Genomic DNA, 12,429 nt, shown 5'->3' with positions numbered 1-12,429 from the left:
TTCTTCATCATGCAAAAATAAATAAAAATAAGAGCCGACCTGCTTCCCTCACACACCGAATTTATTACCAACACAAACATGACTCTAACAAGTCAAGAACAAGCATTTTTTTTTTTTTTTAAATGTGAAACAAAGATTACAAGGATTTCACAAAAGTGGGGAAGGTGTTCCCAACCAGCATATCGACAAAAACAGTATGCTTCTACATTTGATTAAAAAAGGCTAAGACAAATACCATACCTTCGTTTCAACTTATAAAACTGACATTGCACCCTGTTGTTATTTTTACAAACACCTCTAATGAAAACGTATGTTGGTAAAGGGCAAATGAAATGGAGTAGCATGTGCATAAGAGACATCGAGCATGAGCGCCTGGTATTCTACAGCTACTTATCAAAAAACAGGAGGTGAGGATAGTGTTGTCGGGTACGGGGAATGTAAATAGAGGGCAGGAGGGAGACACTGGGAGGAGGGCTTGTGACAAACAGTCCAAAATCTGAACTAGGAGCGAGAACGGGAACGAGAACGAGACTGGGAGCGGGATTTAGAGCGGGACTCCGATCGGGAGGCGGAGCGGGAACGGGAGCGGGCTTTGGCAGGTGAGGGGGAACGGGATTTGGACTTTGATTTAGACCTGGCTCTGGATTTGGACTCCTCAGGAGACTGAGAACGGGAACGAGAACGAGAGCGTGAGCCTCTCTCAGGCTCGCCGCCCTCGTCATCGCTCTTGGGCTCCTCGCGGCCCTTTGAGACAGATTTCCTTGACTGATCCTTAGCTCCAGATGCAGAACGAGATCTAGAACGAGACCTGGAGCGAGACCGAGAGCGAGACCTGGACCTGGACTCCCCCTTCTTGCCCTTTTTCCCCTCTTTCTTGCTCTTTTTACTCTTGGGGCTGCGGCTCCGGCTCCGGCTGCGATCCTTGTTCTTCTGAGCGCCGTTGCTGCGCTCCTCCTCCTCCTTCTTGCCCTTTCCCTTATTCTTCTTGCTACGAGATCGACTGCGGGAGCGAGAAGCAGCCCTGTGGACAAAAGACAAACCAAGTCTTATTGCAACAAACCATCCACCAAAATTCTTATTAACATAAAGCACTGAAAAGCTGGGTAAAATTACTAGAATTTTAGGTTTTCTAAGGTCTTTTTTCTCTTTTGTGATGTTCAGCAACACAAAAATGAAATGATTGTGAGCAGCTTTAAAAGCATCTGAGAGACATAATTTAAACAAATGTCTACATCCTGTCTAAAGACAATAAAGAGAAAGTACGTAGTCTTCATTCTTTTTAAAGGCCACCAAGAACGATACTCGTGTTTACAAAAAAAGACTTCTTGCCCTATAGAAGTCTACAGTAAGACAGCCCTCAGCGCTAACCTCAGTAAACACTTATGATTAATTTATGCGATCAGTCATATTTGGTAACCAAGTATCACAAAAGGAGGATTATCCAGCATCTGCTCATCCTTTGTTATTATTAATGACAGAGGATTAGCCAATCAGCATGCAGTCCTAATTTCAGTTGCAGTCCTGAAAACGCTCAGTTTGCAGCTTAGCGTCACTTTACAAACCAATGCCTGATGTCATCATTCTATGACAAAGACTGAAGGTTTGACCTGGAGATTTATTCACATTTATGTGCATGTATTATTAAACCCATTATGCATTTCCTTATTTTTACACACACACACACACACACACACACACACACACACACACACACACACACACACAGTAATGGATGGTCATATTTACACAAAGTCTGAATTAATTAGGTCACTATAGAAGTAAACGTAAACCCTTACTTTCAGCTAGCTTTCCTCTACAGTGAGAATGAGAGCTCTATCCTAATATGGCAATCTCAGTCTCACGGCTCTGGCTGTGAGCACAGAATCTATAACGGCTTCTTACAGACAAGATGACGTAATAAGTCACAACAAAGAGGATAAGAAAGATTTACCTTTGAATTGAATCATGCAAAGTAACTCTAATACAGTCTACGAATATGAAAGCTATAAATGAGCGTAACACGTTTCCTGTAACATACTCATAAAAACAAACTGAACTGGATACAAAGTCTCAAGGCAGCTAGTGAGAGGACAAAAACGATCTAACATCTATCAATTTCTGAACAAAACAGCAAAATAAAGTTTTTCTCACCTTGAGCGGGAGCGGCTGCGACTGCTGCTCTCACTGCGGCTGCGGCTCTTACGAGACCTGCGGCTCCTGGAGCGAGACCTGACAAAATATACCGTTTATAGGTCTTGGGTCCAACTGCAGCAGCATGCAACTCCTAATATAATACTACACAACAGTGTCGTTTTTACCTGGAACGGCTGCGGCTACGAGAATACGAGCGGCGGCGCCTGGCACCGGGACGGTCCTCAATGAGCCGGATCTTTCTGCCGTTCACCTCTGTGCCGTCGAGCTTCTCCAGGGCCCTCTTCATATCAGAGTAGAGCCTGAACTCGATCACCCCCTCATTTTTCCGGCCCTTGTGGGTGTCAGCGTAAGTCACCTCACCCGCCTGCCTCATGTAGTCCTACCAAGGAGAGGAAACAGATGAGATAATGAGAATGTGTCCACTGGACGTAAATATTTTACATAAAATCCATGAGAGCGTCTGAATCATGGATTCATATTACATGTTTCCTTATGGACAACCTGATCAGAATGGGTGTGTTGCAGTGATGCTTTATGAATGTTTATATAATTATGTGGCCACAATAAAAACAAAAATCAAATATGATGCAACGTTCTTAAAGTTGGGTAAAATTAGGCAATTTTTTTTTTTAAAAGAAAGAAAGAAAAAGAAGGGGAAAATCTCAGTCTAGCTATGGGGAAATGTTAAAATGCTGAACTAACTGTTCACTTTTTTTTTTTTTTTTTAAGAACTAGAAAGAAAGCATGTCAATTTTTATCAAGACTCTAAGCCTTACGTCCTTCACAATAAGTATTTAATATGAGAGAGGAGGGGGAATTAAGCAAAAACGTACCTTTAAGTCTTGCCAGCTACAGCGACTGGAAAGATTCTCAACAATAAGCCGATAATCTGTCCGTATAGGTGGACCATATCTGTCTCTTCCTCCCCAGCGTCCATATCCACCTTTCAGGGTAACAAGGAAACAGAAGGAACAATGAGGACTGGAAAGCAACCGGGATGGTGCAGTCATACTAAACTTCCAGCTACACACTATTAAAATATATCAATAATCTCTTGGGAAAGGAAACAAAATAGGGAAAAAGCAAAAAGGCTGAAAAAAAGAAAAGAAAAAGCTATTAATGCCTAAAAAGACCCTAATTATATCTTTCTATTAGTCTTTCTTTAAATTTTTAAGCCAACAAGAAAAAAAACCCTATGGATATTAAATTTTGGTTGATGTTCAACAGACCTATTTTAATAAGAAAAAAGAAAAGAAAAAAGGAATAAAATTCAAATTAATAACTGATGGAGGAAGTACTTACGGTGAACTAAATCAAGTGTCTAATCTATCCTATCTAAAAACATTTCACTGATACAAAACATGTTGTTTTTTTCAGGCACCTATAAGAGCTGAACCCACATCTGTTCCTAACCCCATGGCATCCTCACCACCCGGCCTGGGCCTAATGGGAAAAGCGGTCTTCATTCACAATGGCTCCCTTTTTTGGTCTGCCCAGGGGCCCAGAATGGTCAAACCACACTCTTGGAAAGGGGGGACACCATGGCCAGCAATAGGGGCAGGCAGTCAGCAAAGGACTCTTTCAATTAAAACATTGAGGTTCTTTGTTAAATCTTTACCTTTAAATTGACAATCACTTTAAATGAAATAAAAACGGAATAAGACATCAATAGATTACAAGATATTTGACAGTCAAATAGTTACTCTACAATGCTCAATCAATACATTTATACTGGTTTTAATTAGTAAGCCAATTCCCGCATCATCACACATTCACATGTATTGTTAGTTTCAAATCCATCACATGGAAACCCAAGATATTTGAAGAAGTCATTGGTGGCTCTGGTGCACACAGATTTAATCATGTTACGACACCTCCTCCCACACCTGCTGTTCTTTTCTGAGTAGGAGCTGTGAAGTGATGTATAGCAAAGCAATTCAAAACCAAATTACTGCTCTGTCCAGAAACTCAGACGCACTCGCAGGCTAAGAGACCACTAGAAACCTAGAAGGCTCATTGAAGCCAGAACAATAGTGAAATGTGGACGGGTGGGAGTGGCTCAACGACCAAAACAAAGAAAATGAGGTCAGCGGCTTAGCAGGAATAATTCCCCTTTGGTTCTCAAAGAATGATCTAGAGGTATCGGGGATACACCTACCAGACACAAGGATCAGATATTGGTCAAATCTTGATTCGAAAAGCGTAATCAGACTGTGATAACATGCCAAATGGTGGTTAAACTGTTAAATGTTCACTTTAGACGGCAGAGTGGTGGCATTTTCTTTCTTAGGTTCCACCTTGCTTGTTTCCAGCTTTCCATCAGAGAAAGAAAGATGCTGCCATCTGTCAGGGACTGTATCGCAGAAGCAACAGTTAAGTTGTACATGAGTAAGATTTCCCCAATTTAAAAAACACCACTAGAAACCAGGAATGCTCATTGAGATCGCAACAAAGGTGAACCGTGATGAAACTACTGTGGAGGTGTGACCCAGAAACTAAAATTGAATTAAGAGAGAACAAGTCAGCTTCACCTCACTCCACCCCACCCAATTCTAAGAACCAGCTACAGAAAAACCACCTCTGTCAGTTTCCACCATGAAACTATGATATAAACTGAATGCACATTAGCCACCAAGGACCAGTTCTGCCCCCCATGAAATTTAAGAATTCCCTGAAATAAATGAGATTTCTTATAAATTATTATTCACGTGAAATACGGGCAATACACCGCTGGACACTTACTCCGTCCTCCTCCTCCTCCTCCTCCTCCACCACCTCCACCACCACCACCACCACCATAGCCTCCATCACGACGCGGTCCCCTGGTGTGCTCCACAATGACCCTCTCTCCACACAGCTCTTTGCCGTTTAGGTCATATACTGCATCATCAGCATCACGGGGGTCATCGAATTCAACAAACCCATACCTGCAGATAAAAATAAAACATGTTTAAACAATGAAGAAGAAAGGACTTTAGAGCAGAGGTGCAGGAATGTAACAATGTTACTGATGGAAGCAGGTAACTGAGCGGGATAACTTATTATTGTTGTTTAAATTTAACCTTTTATGTGTTTTCCTGTTATCAGTGTTTTATGATATAATACTTTATGCAAATTTTACTTAAGTTTTGCTTCTGTTTAGTTATTTTTTGGCTGACAAGCTGTGTTTGTTTTAACTTGCATAATTTATTTTCTTTTCTTTTTATTTTACTAATATGCATTTTAACCTTTTTCCTATGGCTTTTCTGTATTTTTATTGAATTACTACAATTTATTAAGCTATTCGACTTGAACCAATTTTAATTATAGCTCTCATTTAATATTGTTGGCTGTTGTAATACAGAAATTTCTCAATACACCAGTTCCTCAAATGTGAACAAATACAATTTTATTTGCTTTGCATTTTTGTAAATTAGATATCTCAGCTATCAGTGGGTATTTTTCCATAGCTTTGTGACACACTACAGATCAAATAATCGAACTTTACAGACTATTCATCCATATTATAGAGACAATAAACACCATCCGGTTGGAGCCTTAGATTTTAGCGGCACTACACGTTAATTTGTTCAGATTAGCGCCAGTATGACCGCAGATAGATATTTTACGTAAAGGAAAGCTATGCATACAGTTGAAAATATTCCGACTACCATTTTCATATTGAGTTTAAAATATGACGGTGGGTGAAGTTACAGCTGCAGCAGACCGTTTGCGTGTAATGCACACAGCCGCCTTTGACTTTGCCACGTCCATCATTAGCTCGCTAGCGGTTTGGCGCTAACGCAAACAATAGGCAACAATAAAGACGGAAAAAATTAGCTTGACCTTTACATCGATAAAACAAGCACTCATGCAAAACTGAGACGACCGTGTGGGAAAAACACACACATAATAACGGGAAAACCGAAATTTGGTGTAAAGTAGCTATATTAGCATTAGCAAGTCTGACCCGCTTTGGATTCAACAAGGCCGTACGCGGCCCTGCACGCAGCAATTTCAATATTAAACACGACTAATTCACAGCATCGTTACCCGTTTTTCAAGTCGACTTCGAGTATCTTCCCATAGCCTTTAAAGAACCTCTCTACGTCCTTCTCTCTGGCTCTGTAGCTCAATCTTCCGATATACACCCGCGACATGCTGCTGGCTCCTTCGCGCGTGCTGCCGAAACGAGAAACCCGACAACAACTAAGCGGCTACAGCGCAGGCGTGAAACTGCCGCCATACGTAAAGCCCTCCTTTGATATGATAGGCCGCGACTAAAGGGGGGGTGTCTTAAACTTAATACCGTTCCCGGAAGTATGTCTCCCTCTCAGAATGTGTGTAAGCTAAACATATATATATCTATATATATCTATATATATATATACACATATATATATCTATATATATATCTATATATATAGACATATAGATATATATATAGATATATATAGATATATCTATATATATATATATACATATCTATATCTATCTATCTATCTATCTATCTATCTATCTATCTATCTATATCTATCTATCTATATATATCTATATATCTATATCTATCTATCTATCTATCTATATATCTATATATATCTATATCTATATCTATATATATATATATGTGTGTGTGTGTGTGTGTGTGTGTGTGTGTGTGTGTGTGTGTGTGTGTGTGTGTGTTAGATTAAAAGTCTAATAATATTTCTGGAACATTTCAATTTGCAGATTAGGCATGTTTCTTAAACATTTTAAATTAGTAATTTAGGACATTAACTTCATACAACATGGTTCACCTTTAAAGGTGAACCATGTTGTAACCAGGTTTTGCTTTTTCCCTAAAGTAAATCACCAAGACTTGGATTAAAAATGTATATCTTAATCACCCTAATTCATCACAAATTAATTTTCTGTAATTTAATTAAATGAACTGCTAAGTGACTCATCTTTTCAGCAATCAAAGCCAAAAATATTGTACAGAAGAACAAAAAGAAAACTGCTAGAGGCTGAAGATTGAATTGATATTGAAGATTTAGCTTCACATTGAAATAGGCTGGAACCAACTATTAAATTGACACATATGTTCTCTTTCTGGTGTAAACTAACAATTTATTCACCCAGTTCTTGAAAATGTTTTGTTTATATAATGCCAATGTGATGAAATCCTGAAAATATGAAATAATTAATTTTAATTAAATGTTACTTTTATTAATGAGAAAAAAACCCAAAATCAACAAACAAGTGTATCTGACAAGCATGTTTTTTGAAACTTTATTTATTTTGCTAGTTAGAAAAAATATCGTGCGATTAGGATATTTTAAGAATTAATGAAAATAACTTTGATTGGATCAGGGTTGGAATTTACAGTTAGACCAGAGCCACAGTTGGATAAGAGTTTCCATTCCTAGTTATCACAGAAATTGTGGGGTTATTATTGAACCAAAACTATTTGTGCGAATGTGAATCTCAGTTCTGTGTGCATATTAAAATCTGTGTGTGTCTATTCAAATCAGTGTACGTAATCGGATTTCTAAATATGCAAATAAATCTGTAAGCATCCATAGCTATGAAAAGTCTCAAAGCTTTGTTTAAAACATTGAAAATACAGAGAAACTATCGGGTGCAATTCACGCAAAGGTATAACAGTGGGAGATTGGTCCGTGAAGGATTTGCGACAAGACTCACTCCCTGATGGCACCGGATTACAAACAACAAATAGACGTTAAAAGCGTAGTTAAACAACTACAGAAACTTTGTGTGTGTGTATAAGAAACAACTATTTGTGGTGGCCTAAGAGTACTATAATCACGAGGCCGTTGCTGGAAAGTCTCCGCAACTGCTGGCTTCATGCCTGAAATCAAAATGGCGAATGTCGGAAAGCGGTTCGCGGTGCTGTGACTGTGATGCTTTTAAAACCTGCATGAGCCGCGGTGGGCGGGGCTAAGAATAACACAAACACACCCGCTGTTCTCTTTGGACGTCATCTTTAGTTTTTAACGTAATTTATTTATCTTGGGGCTTAACATTAATTTTCTGGAGCTCAAAATGTCAAAGCCTCGGCAACTTCTCTTCATCGTGGTGAAGAAGACTGTGGAGCCACTTTGGGAGGAAAATAACGGTACACGACGTTAGCTAAATGTTAGCTTCTCAGAAACGGGTACCTCGAGTGGACAGCTAGCTGAGAGAGGGAGGCTCAACCATGGAGCGCGGAACTTTTTCAAAGTACTCCTGGACCGACTTCGTCTTCTCCGTGATCGGAGTGTGCACTTTCCTCGCAGACTGGGGCTCCGATGTTTGGGTGGCCACTGAGTTTTACTGCCGAGGTGACTTCTTCTGGTTCGGAGTGCTGGTTGGCCTCATGGTCCTGTCGTCCGTCGTGGTCCAGATGTTCAGCTGGTTCTGGTTCAAGTACGACCGAGAGCTGCCGGGCTTCAGCGCACAGACCGGGGCGAAAAGCGTGCTCTTCGGGGACCGAGTGAAGTTATCTTGCCTGCTGCATGTCCTGCAACTGGGCTTCCTCTTTAGGTAAACCCGTAGGTGCTTTAACGCAGGGTTCCCAACTCTCAGCTGTCACCCAGCGCCACGTAAGGAGAAGACTAAAAGGCAGGATTTTATGGAAGTGTGGCAGGCTTAAAGCAATTTTATTTTAGCTCTAACACTGGGTTTTTCATGTTTGAACAGCAACAGTGCACAGTCCACAGTCCACAAATTCAAACTGAAATTTTTTTTGCTAAACATCGGGGTAATACAGCTGCTTGATTGTTCGGGTGCGCATCTTCGCCTTTTGAGTTTAAGACTCGTCTTAAAACATATTTATTTGCTGAAGCTTCAGGCACTTTTTGAGAGGTTGGCTCTATTTTTCTATTTTCTCTAATCTCTGTTTTTTAAAACGTTTGATTTTATTTTCTGTTTATGCTATTTTATATGTACAGCACTTTGTGAACCCTGAAGTGCTTTATGAATAAAGGTGTTACGGTATAGTAGTACCTGTTTTAAACATTTTAAAGTTTGGTATTGATAAATAAACTCAATGTGCTAATAATTTAAAACAGTAAAACATCCCAGGTTTTAGTTTAAGGAACTAAGTAAATGTAAAACACAGCTGTTAAATGTTAGTAAGCCCATTTCATGTAATCACTCCCAATTCATCACTGAATCTGTTTCTCAATAAGTGTTTCAACAGCAGCTAAAGTCTCTGAATGTGTGTTGCAAAAGTTTCCTCAGCGTAGCTTTTTCACTTTCTTTATTTTGTAATCAAAAATAAAACCATATATGTTCCGTTAAAACACCTCAAGGCAGATACAAATGTCAGTGTCAGGTGTGGTGAGTTGTAAATCCAGTAAGTCTGAGCACAACTGACTGCATAAAAATGATTTAATGAGGTATGAAAAGCTCAGAGTCACTCTGTTTTTGACCTCTCCTAATGAATCATACCTGATTATTTCCACGAGTTTGTTTTGTTCATTGCTGTGTCATTTTCTCACGCTGCTCTCCCATCCGCACTCAGGCACATCTCCGCCATACGTCAGGGCTTTAGAGTCTGGTGGAGGAAAGAGGAAGGGTCAGAGTATGTAGTTTACCTGATACATGACCTGAGCATGCTCCGTCTTATCGAGACCTTCTGTGAGAGCGCCCCTCAGCTCACCCTGATGATCTACGTCATACTTCGCACCAACAAGGCCAGGACCGTTCAGTGTGAGTTCTCTCTCTGTGAACAGCAAGCAAACATCACAGTTGTGCACTTGTTTACTTCCTCTTGGTTTGACTTCTGTTTTTCAGTTGTAAGTATTGCTGCTTCAGCCACCTCCATAGCCTGGATGGTGGTGGATTACCACCGCTGCCTGCGAGCCTTCCTCGTAGACAAAGCCAAGCAGGGATGGGGGTCCTCCTTAATCTATTTCCTGTGGAATCTGCTGCTAATCGCCCCACGGGTGGCGGCGCTCGCCCTGTTCTCCTCTGTCCTTCCTGGATTCATCGCCGCCCATTTTCTGATGCTGTGGTTCGTCTTCCTGCTGTGGGCGTGGCAACAGAGGACAAACTTCATGGACAGTGTGGGTGGGGAGTGGCTGTACCGGTCCACTGTGGGGCTTATCTGGTACTTCAGTTGGTTTAACGTGGCTGAGGGTCGGACCCGTGGGAGGAGCCTAATCTACCATTCCTTCATGACCATAGATGGGGCGATCCTGCTGGTGACCTGGTGGTGCTACAGAGACCTGGTCCAGACCGATGTGTACGTCCTCCCACTTCTCATCTCTCTACCTCTCACTTACCTCCTGGGGCTGCTTTTTAAAACCCTGTACTACTGCTGTTTCCACCCTAAACTGTGGAGACCCCTGGGGAGGGAGCCTGGACTGCCCAGTGATCTGCCTGATGCAGAAGTGTCCTTTAGAGACTTTTCCATCCAGGACAGCACCCCGTCCTCTACACTTGTCAACAAACGCATGGCCTGCCATGCCAATAATTTTTACACAGATCAAAGAGTCCTCCGAAACCCTCACGGCACAAACGGTACCGAGCCCCCTCATCTGTGATGTCTGAGTTTTTATTGAATGAAGCATCTGTTTCTGTTTCTCAGATTTGTGCTGCAGTTTTATTCTGCAGGCTTAGTGCACTAAAATAGTTTTCCAATGTGCACTAAAACTCTGAAATTTTCCCAGCCAAAGTGCACTTAAGAACATAAATGATTGACAAATTAAGATCAGACATTAGTTGGTCTCCAACTTGTAGCTTCATAGTCCAATGTGCACGTAGGACAATATCACCTCTGCCAATTCTGCCAATGCGAATATTCCCACTAGTGCAAACATGTCTGAAGTGAACCATTCCCTTCTGTGGCTTCAAAGTACAGATTCTAAAATCGTACATGAAACAAGAAACTTGCAATAACAAACTTGTATTTACACTAAGTGTACTTTTACATTCAAGCATAAATATACAGACAGTGTTTATATTGTGATAAAGGGGATTTCTGGATACATTTTTAACTGAAATGTCAAATGAATAACCTGACGAGCACTCGGCTCAGTCCGGCGTTTACACAAAGATGCTCCCACAGTGGCTTCTTACAACCACAAGTACTGTACCGTAACTATACAAACACTAGTCAGCCACAACATTAACACCACCTGCCTAATTATGTGTACGTCCTCTCATGCTGTCAAAGCCTCTCAGACCTGCTGGGTTACCAACACAGGAGCTGTGAGGGCGTTTGGTGGTTGGTAGGTTTATGTGTGTTCTCAGCGAATACATATTCTGCTAAAGGTTTTAGTGTTGTGGCTAATGTATAAATTACATTAGAAAAAAAATTGCATACAGCTTTAATTTTTCATTCTGTTTGAAGCAGGAATAGTTTAATAAGCTAAACCAAATCTGTTTGTGTGCTTTTTAATTGTGTTTTATTACTCCAGCCTGTTAGTAGCCTAAATATTACTGTTAAATGTGAGCAGAAAGACAGTTTTTCTATATAGGTTTTATAGTTCAGTTCACTTTAGGATTTCTAGAAATAGAATGAGAATAGAATTTGAAAAAGCTAAACTTTTCTTTTATATGTAGTTATAAAAACTAAGCTATAAGTGGTTTAATACAGAGACTTGGTTAAAGAGTACAATAAAAACAGCAATCTTACATTTGTACAATGTTTCTAGTGGGTTTTCTTTTTTATTAAAAGTCTGGGAGATCTGGATTTTCCCTCTAAATTGAAATTCATTTTTGAAACACTGCAAAAATTGTTTCTGAGGTTTTAAATTACCTTTGTTGTTGTGTGTGTGTTTTATTTTATCTTGTTAGAGTTGCTGCTGGAACCTTTTTGAATGTAAATTTCACTGTAAGTTCTTCGTTCATAGTTTCTTTTCAAAAGCTGGTCAAGTGTTTTAAATCCATTAGCTTTGTTTCTCCTTTTTTCTTTTGTGTTGTAAAGCGAGTTCAGCTAACCTGCTGATTTGTCACAGACATGAATGTTTTAGATATTTCTCTGCATTTAGCTGCCAAATCTGTTTAGCTTGTTCAAATATGTCATGTGCCAAAATACTTTTACTTTAGTATCCATGCAGAGCTGAAAGCACATCCTTCTCTCAGCTTTTTGAGTAAACCTGCCTCCACATCATCATTTACAATATGTTGAAACTCTGTTCTGTAAACAAAGAGTTGTTAGTGTTTGGAGCCACTTTTTGGCATGCTGTCAGCTGGTATGAAAAGTTAAGGGGATTACTTCCTGTTAAACATTTACCTCATCTGTCCTGTGCAATTATTAAAGTAGTTCCTAAGTTAAGTCACTTCTTTTTGTTTTTGTGTCTTTCT

The 12,429-nt window shown here is 40.1% G+C and overlaps 2 protein-coding genes across 3 annotated transcripts; one reads left to right on the top strand and one right to left on the bottom strand.

Annotated features, from left to right (window-relative positions):
• Positions 1-40: 40 nt before the first annotated feature.
• On the bottom strand, positions 41-6,356 carry srsf4 (serine and arginine rich splicing factor 4). 2 transcript variants are annotated; one of them, XM_039605470.1, is made up of 6 exons: positions 6,187-6,356; positions 4,897-5,081; positions 2,988-3,097; positions 2,319-2,533; positions 2,152-2,229; positions 41-1,021 (listed from the first exon to the last, which is right to left on the bottom strand). In XM_039605470.1, the coding sequence occupies exons 1-6, from the start codon at positions 6,291-6,293 to the stop codon at positions 502-504; spliced, it is 1,215 nt and encodes a 404-aa protein (XP_039461404.1). In that variant the 5' UTR covers positions 6,294-6,356; the 3' UTR covers positions 41-501. The 2 variants fall into 2 exon arrangements, with proteins under 2 accessions (XP_039461404.1, XP_031593888.1); XM_031738028.2 differs by lacking the exons at positions 4,897-5,081; positions 6,187-6,356 and adding an exon at positions 3,536-4,890.
• Positions 6,357-8,066: 1,710 nt separating this feature from the next.
• xkr8.3 (XK, Kell blood group complex subunit-related family, member 8, tandem duplicate 3) lies at positions 8,067-12,404 on the top strand. The gene is made up of 3 exons (XM_031738038.2): positions 8,067-8,658; positions 9,641-9,828; positions 9,913-12,404. The coding sequence occupies exons 1-3, from the start codon at positions 8,333-8,335 to the stop codon at positions 10,662-10,664; spliced, it is 1,266 nt and encodes a 421-aa protein (XP_031593898.1). The 5' UTR covers positions 8,067-8,332; the 3' UTR covers positions 10,665-12,404.
• Positions 12,405-12,429: the final 25 nt, after the last annotated feature.

The sequence above is a fragment of the Oreochromis aureus genome, linkage group 22, assembly GCF_013358895.1.
Source record: "Oreochromis aureus strain Israel breed Guangdong linkage group 22, ZZ_aureus, whole genome shotgun sequence".
NCBI lineage: Eukaryota > Metazoa > Chordata > Actinopteri > Cichliformes > Cichlidae > Oreochromis > Oreochromis aureus.
This window is presented reverse-complemented; position numbering and strand designations above follow the sequence as displayed.

Coding starts and splice junctions, on each gene's coding strand:
- srsf4 (XM_039605470.1), bottom strand. CDS start 6,293: ATGTCGCGGGTGTATATCGGAAGATTGAGCTACAGAGCCAGAGAGAAG. Junction 2,534..2,987: donor GTAGCTGGCAAGACTTAAAG/GTACGTTTTTGC, acceptor TCTCCTTGGTAG/GACTACATGAGGCAGGCGGG. Junction 1,022..2,151: donor CGCAGCCGCTCCCGCTCAAG/GTGAGAAAAACT, acceptor TTTTGTCCACAG/GGCTGCTTCTCGCTCCCGCA.
- xkr8.3 (XM_031738038.2), top strand. CDS start 8,333: ATGGAGCGCGGAACTTTTTCAAAGTACTCCTGGACCGACTTCGTCTTC. Junction 8,659..9,640: donor CAACTGGGCTTCCTCTTTAG/GTAAACCCGTAG, acceptor ATCCGCACTCAG/GCACATCTCCGCCATACGTC. Junction 9,829..9,912: donor CAAGGCCAGGACCGTTCAGT/GTGAGTTCTCTC, acceptor TCTGTTTTTCAG/TTGTAAGTATTGCTGCTTCA.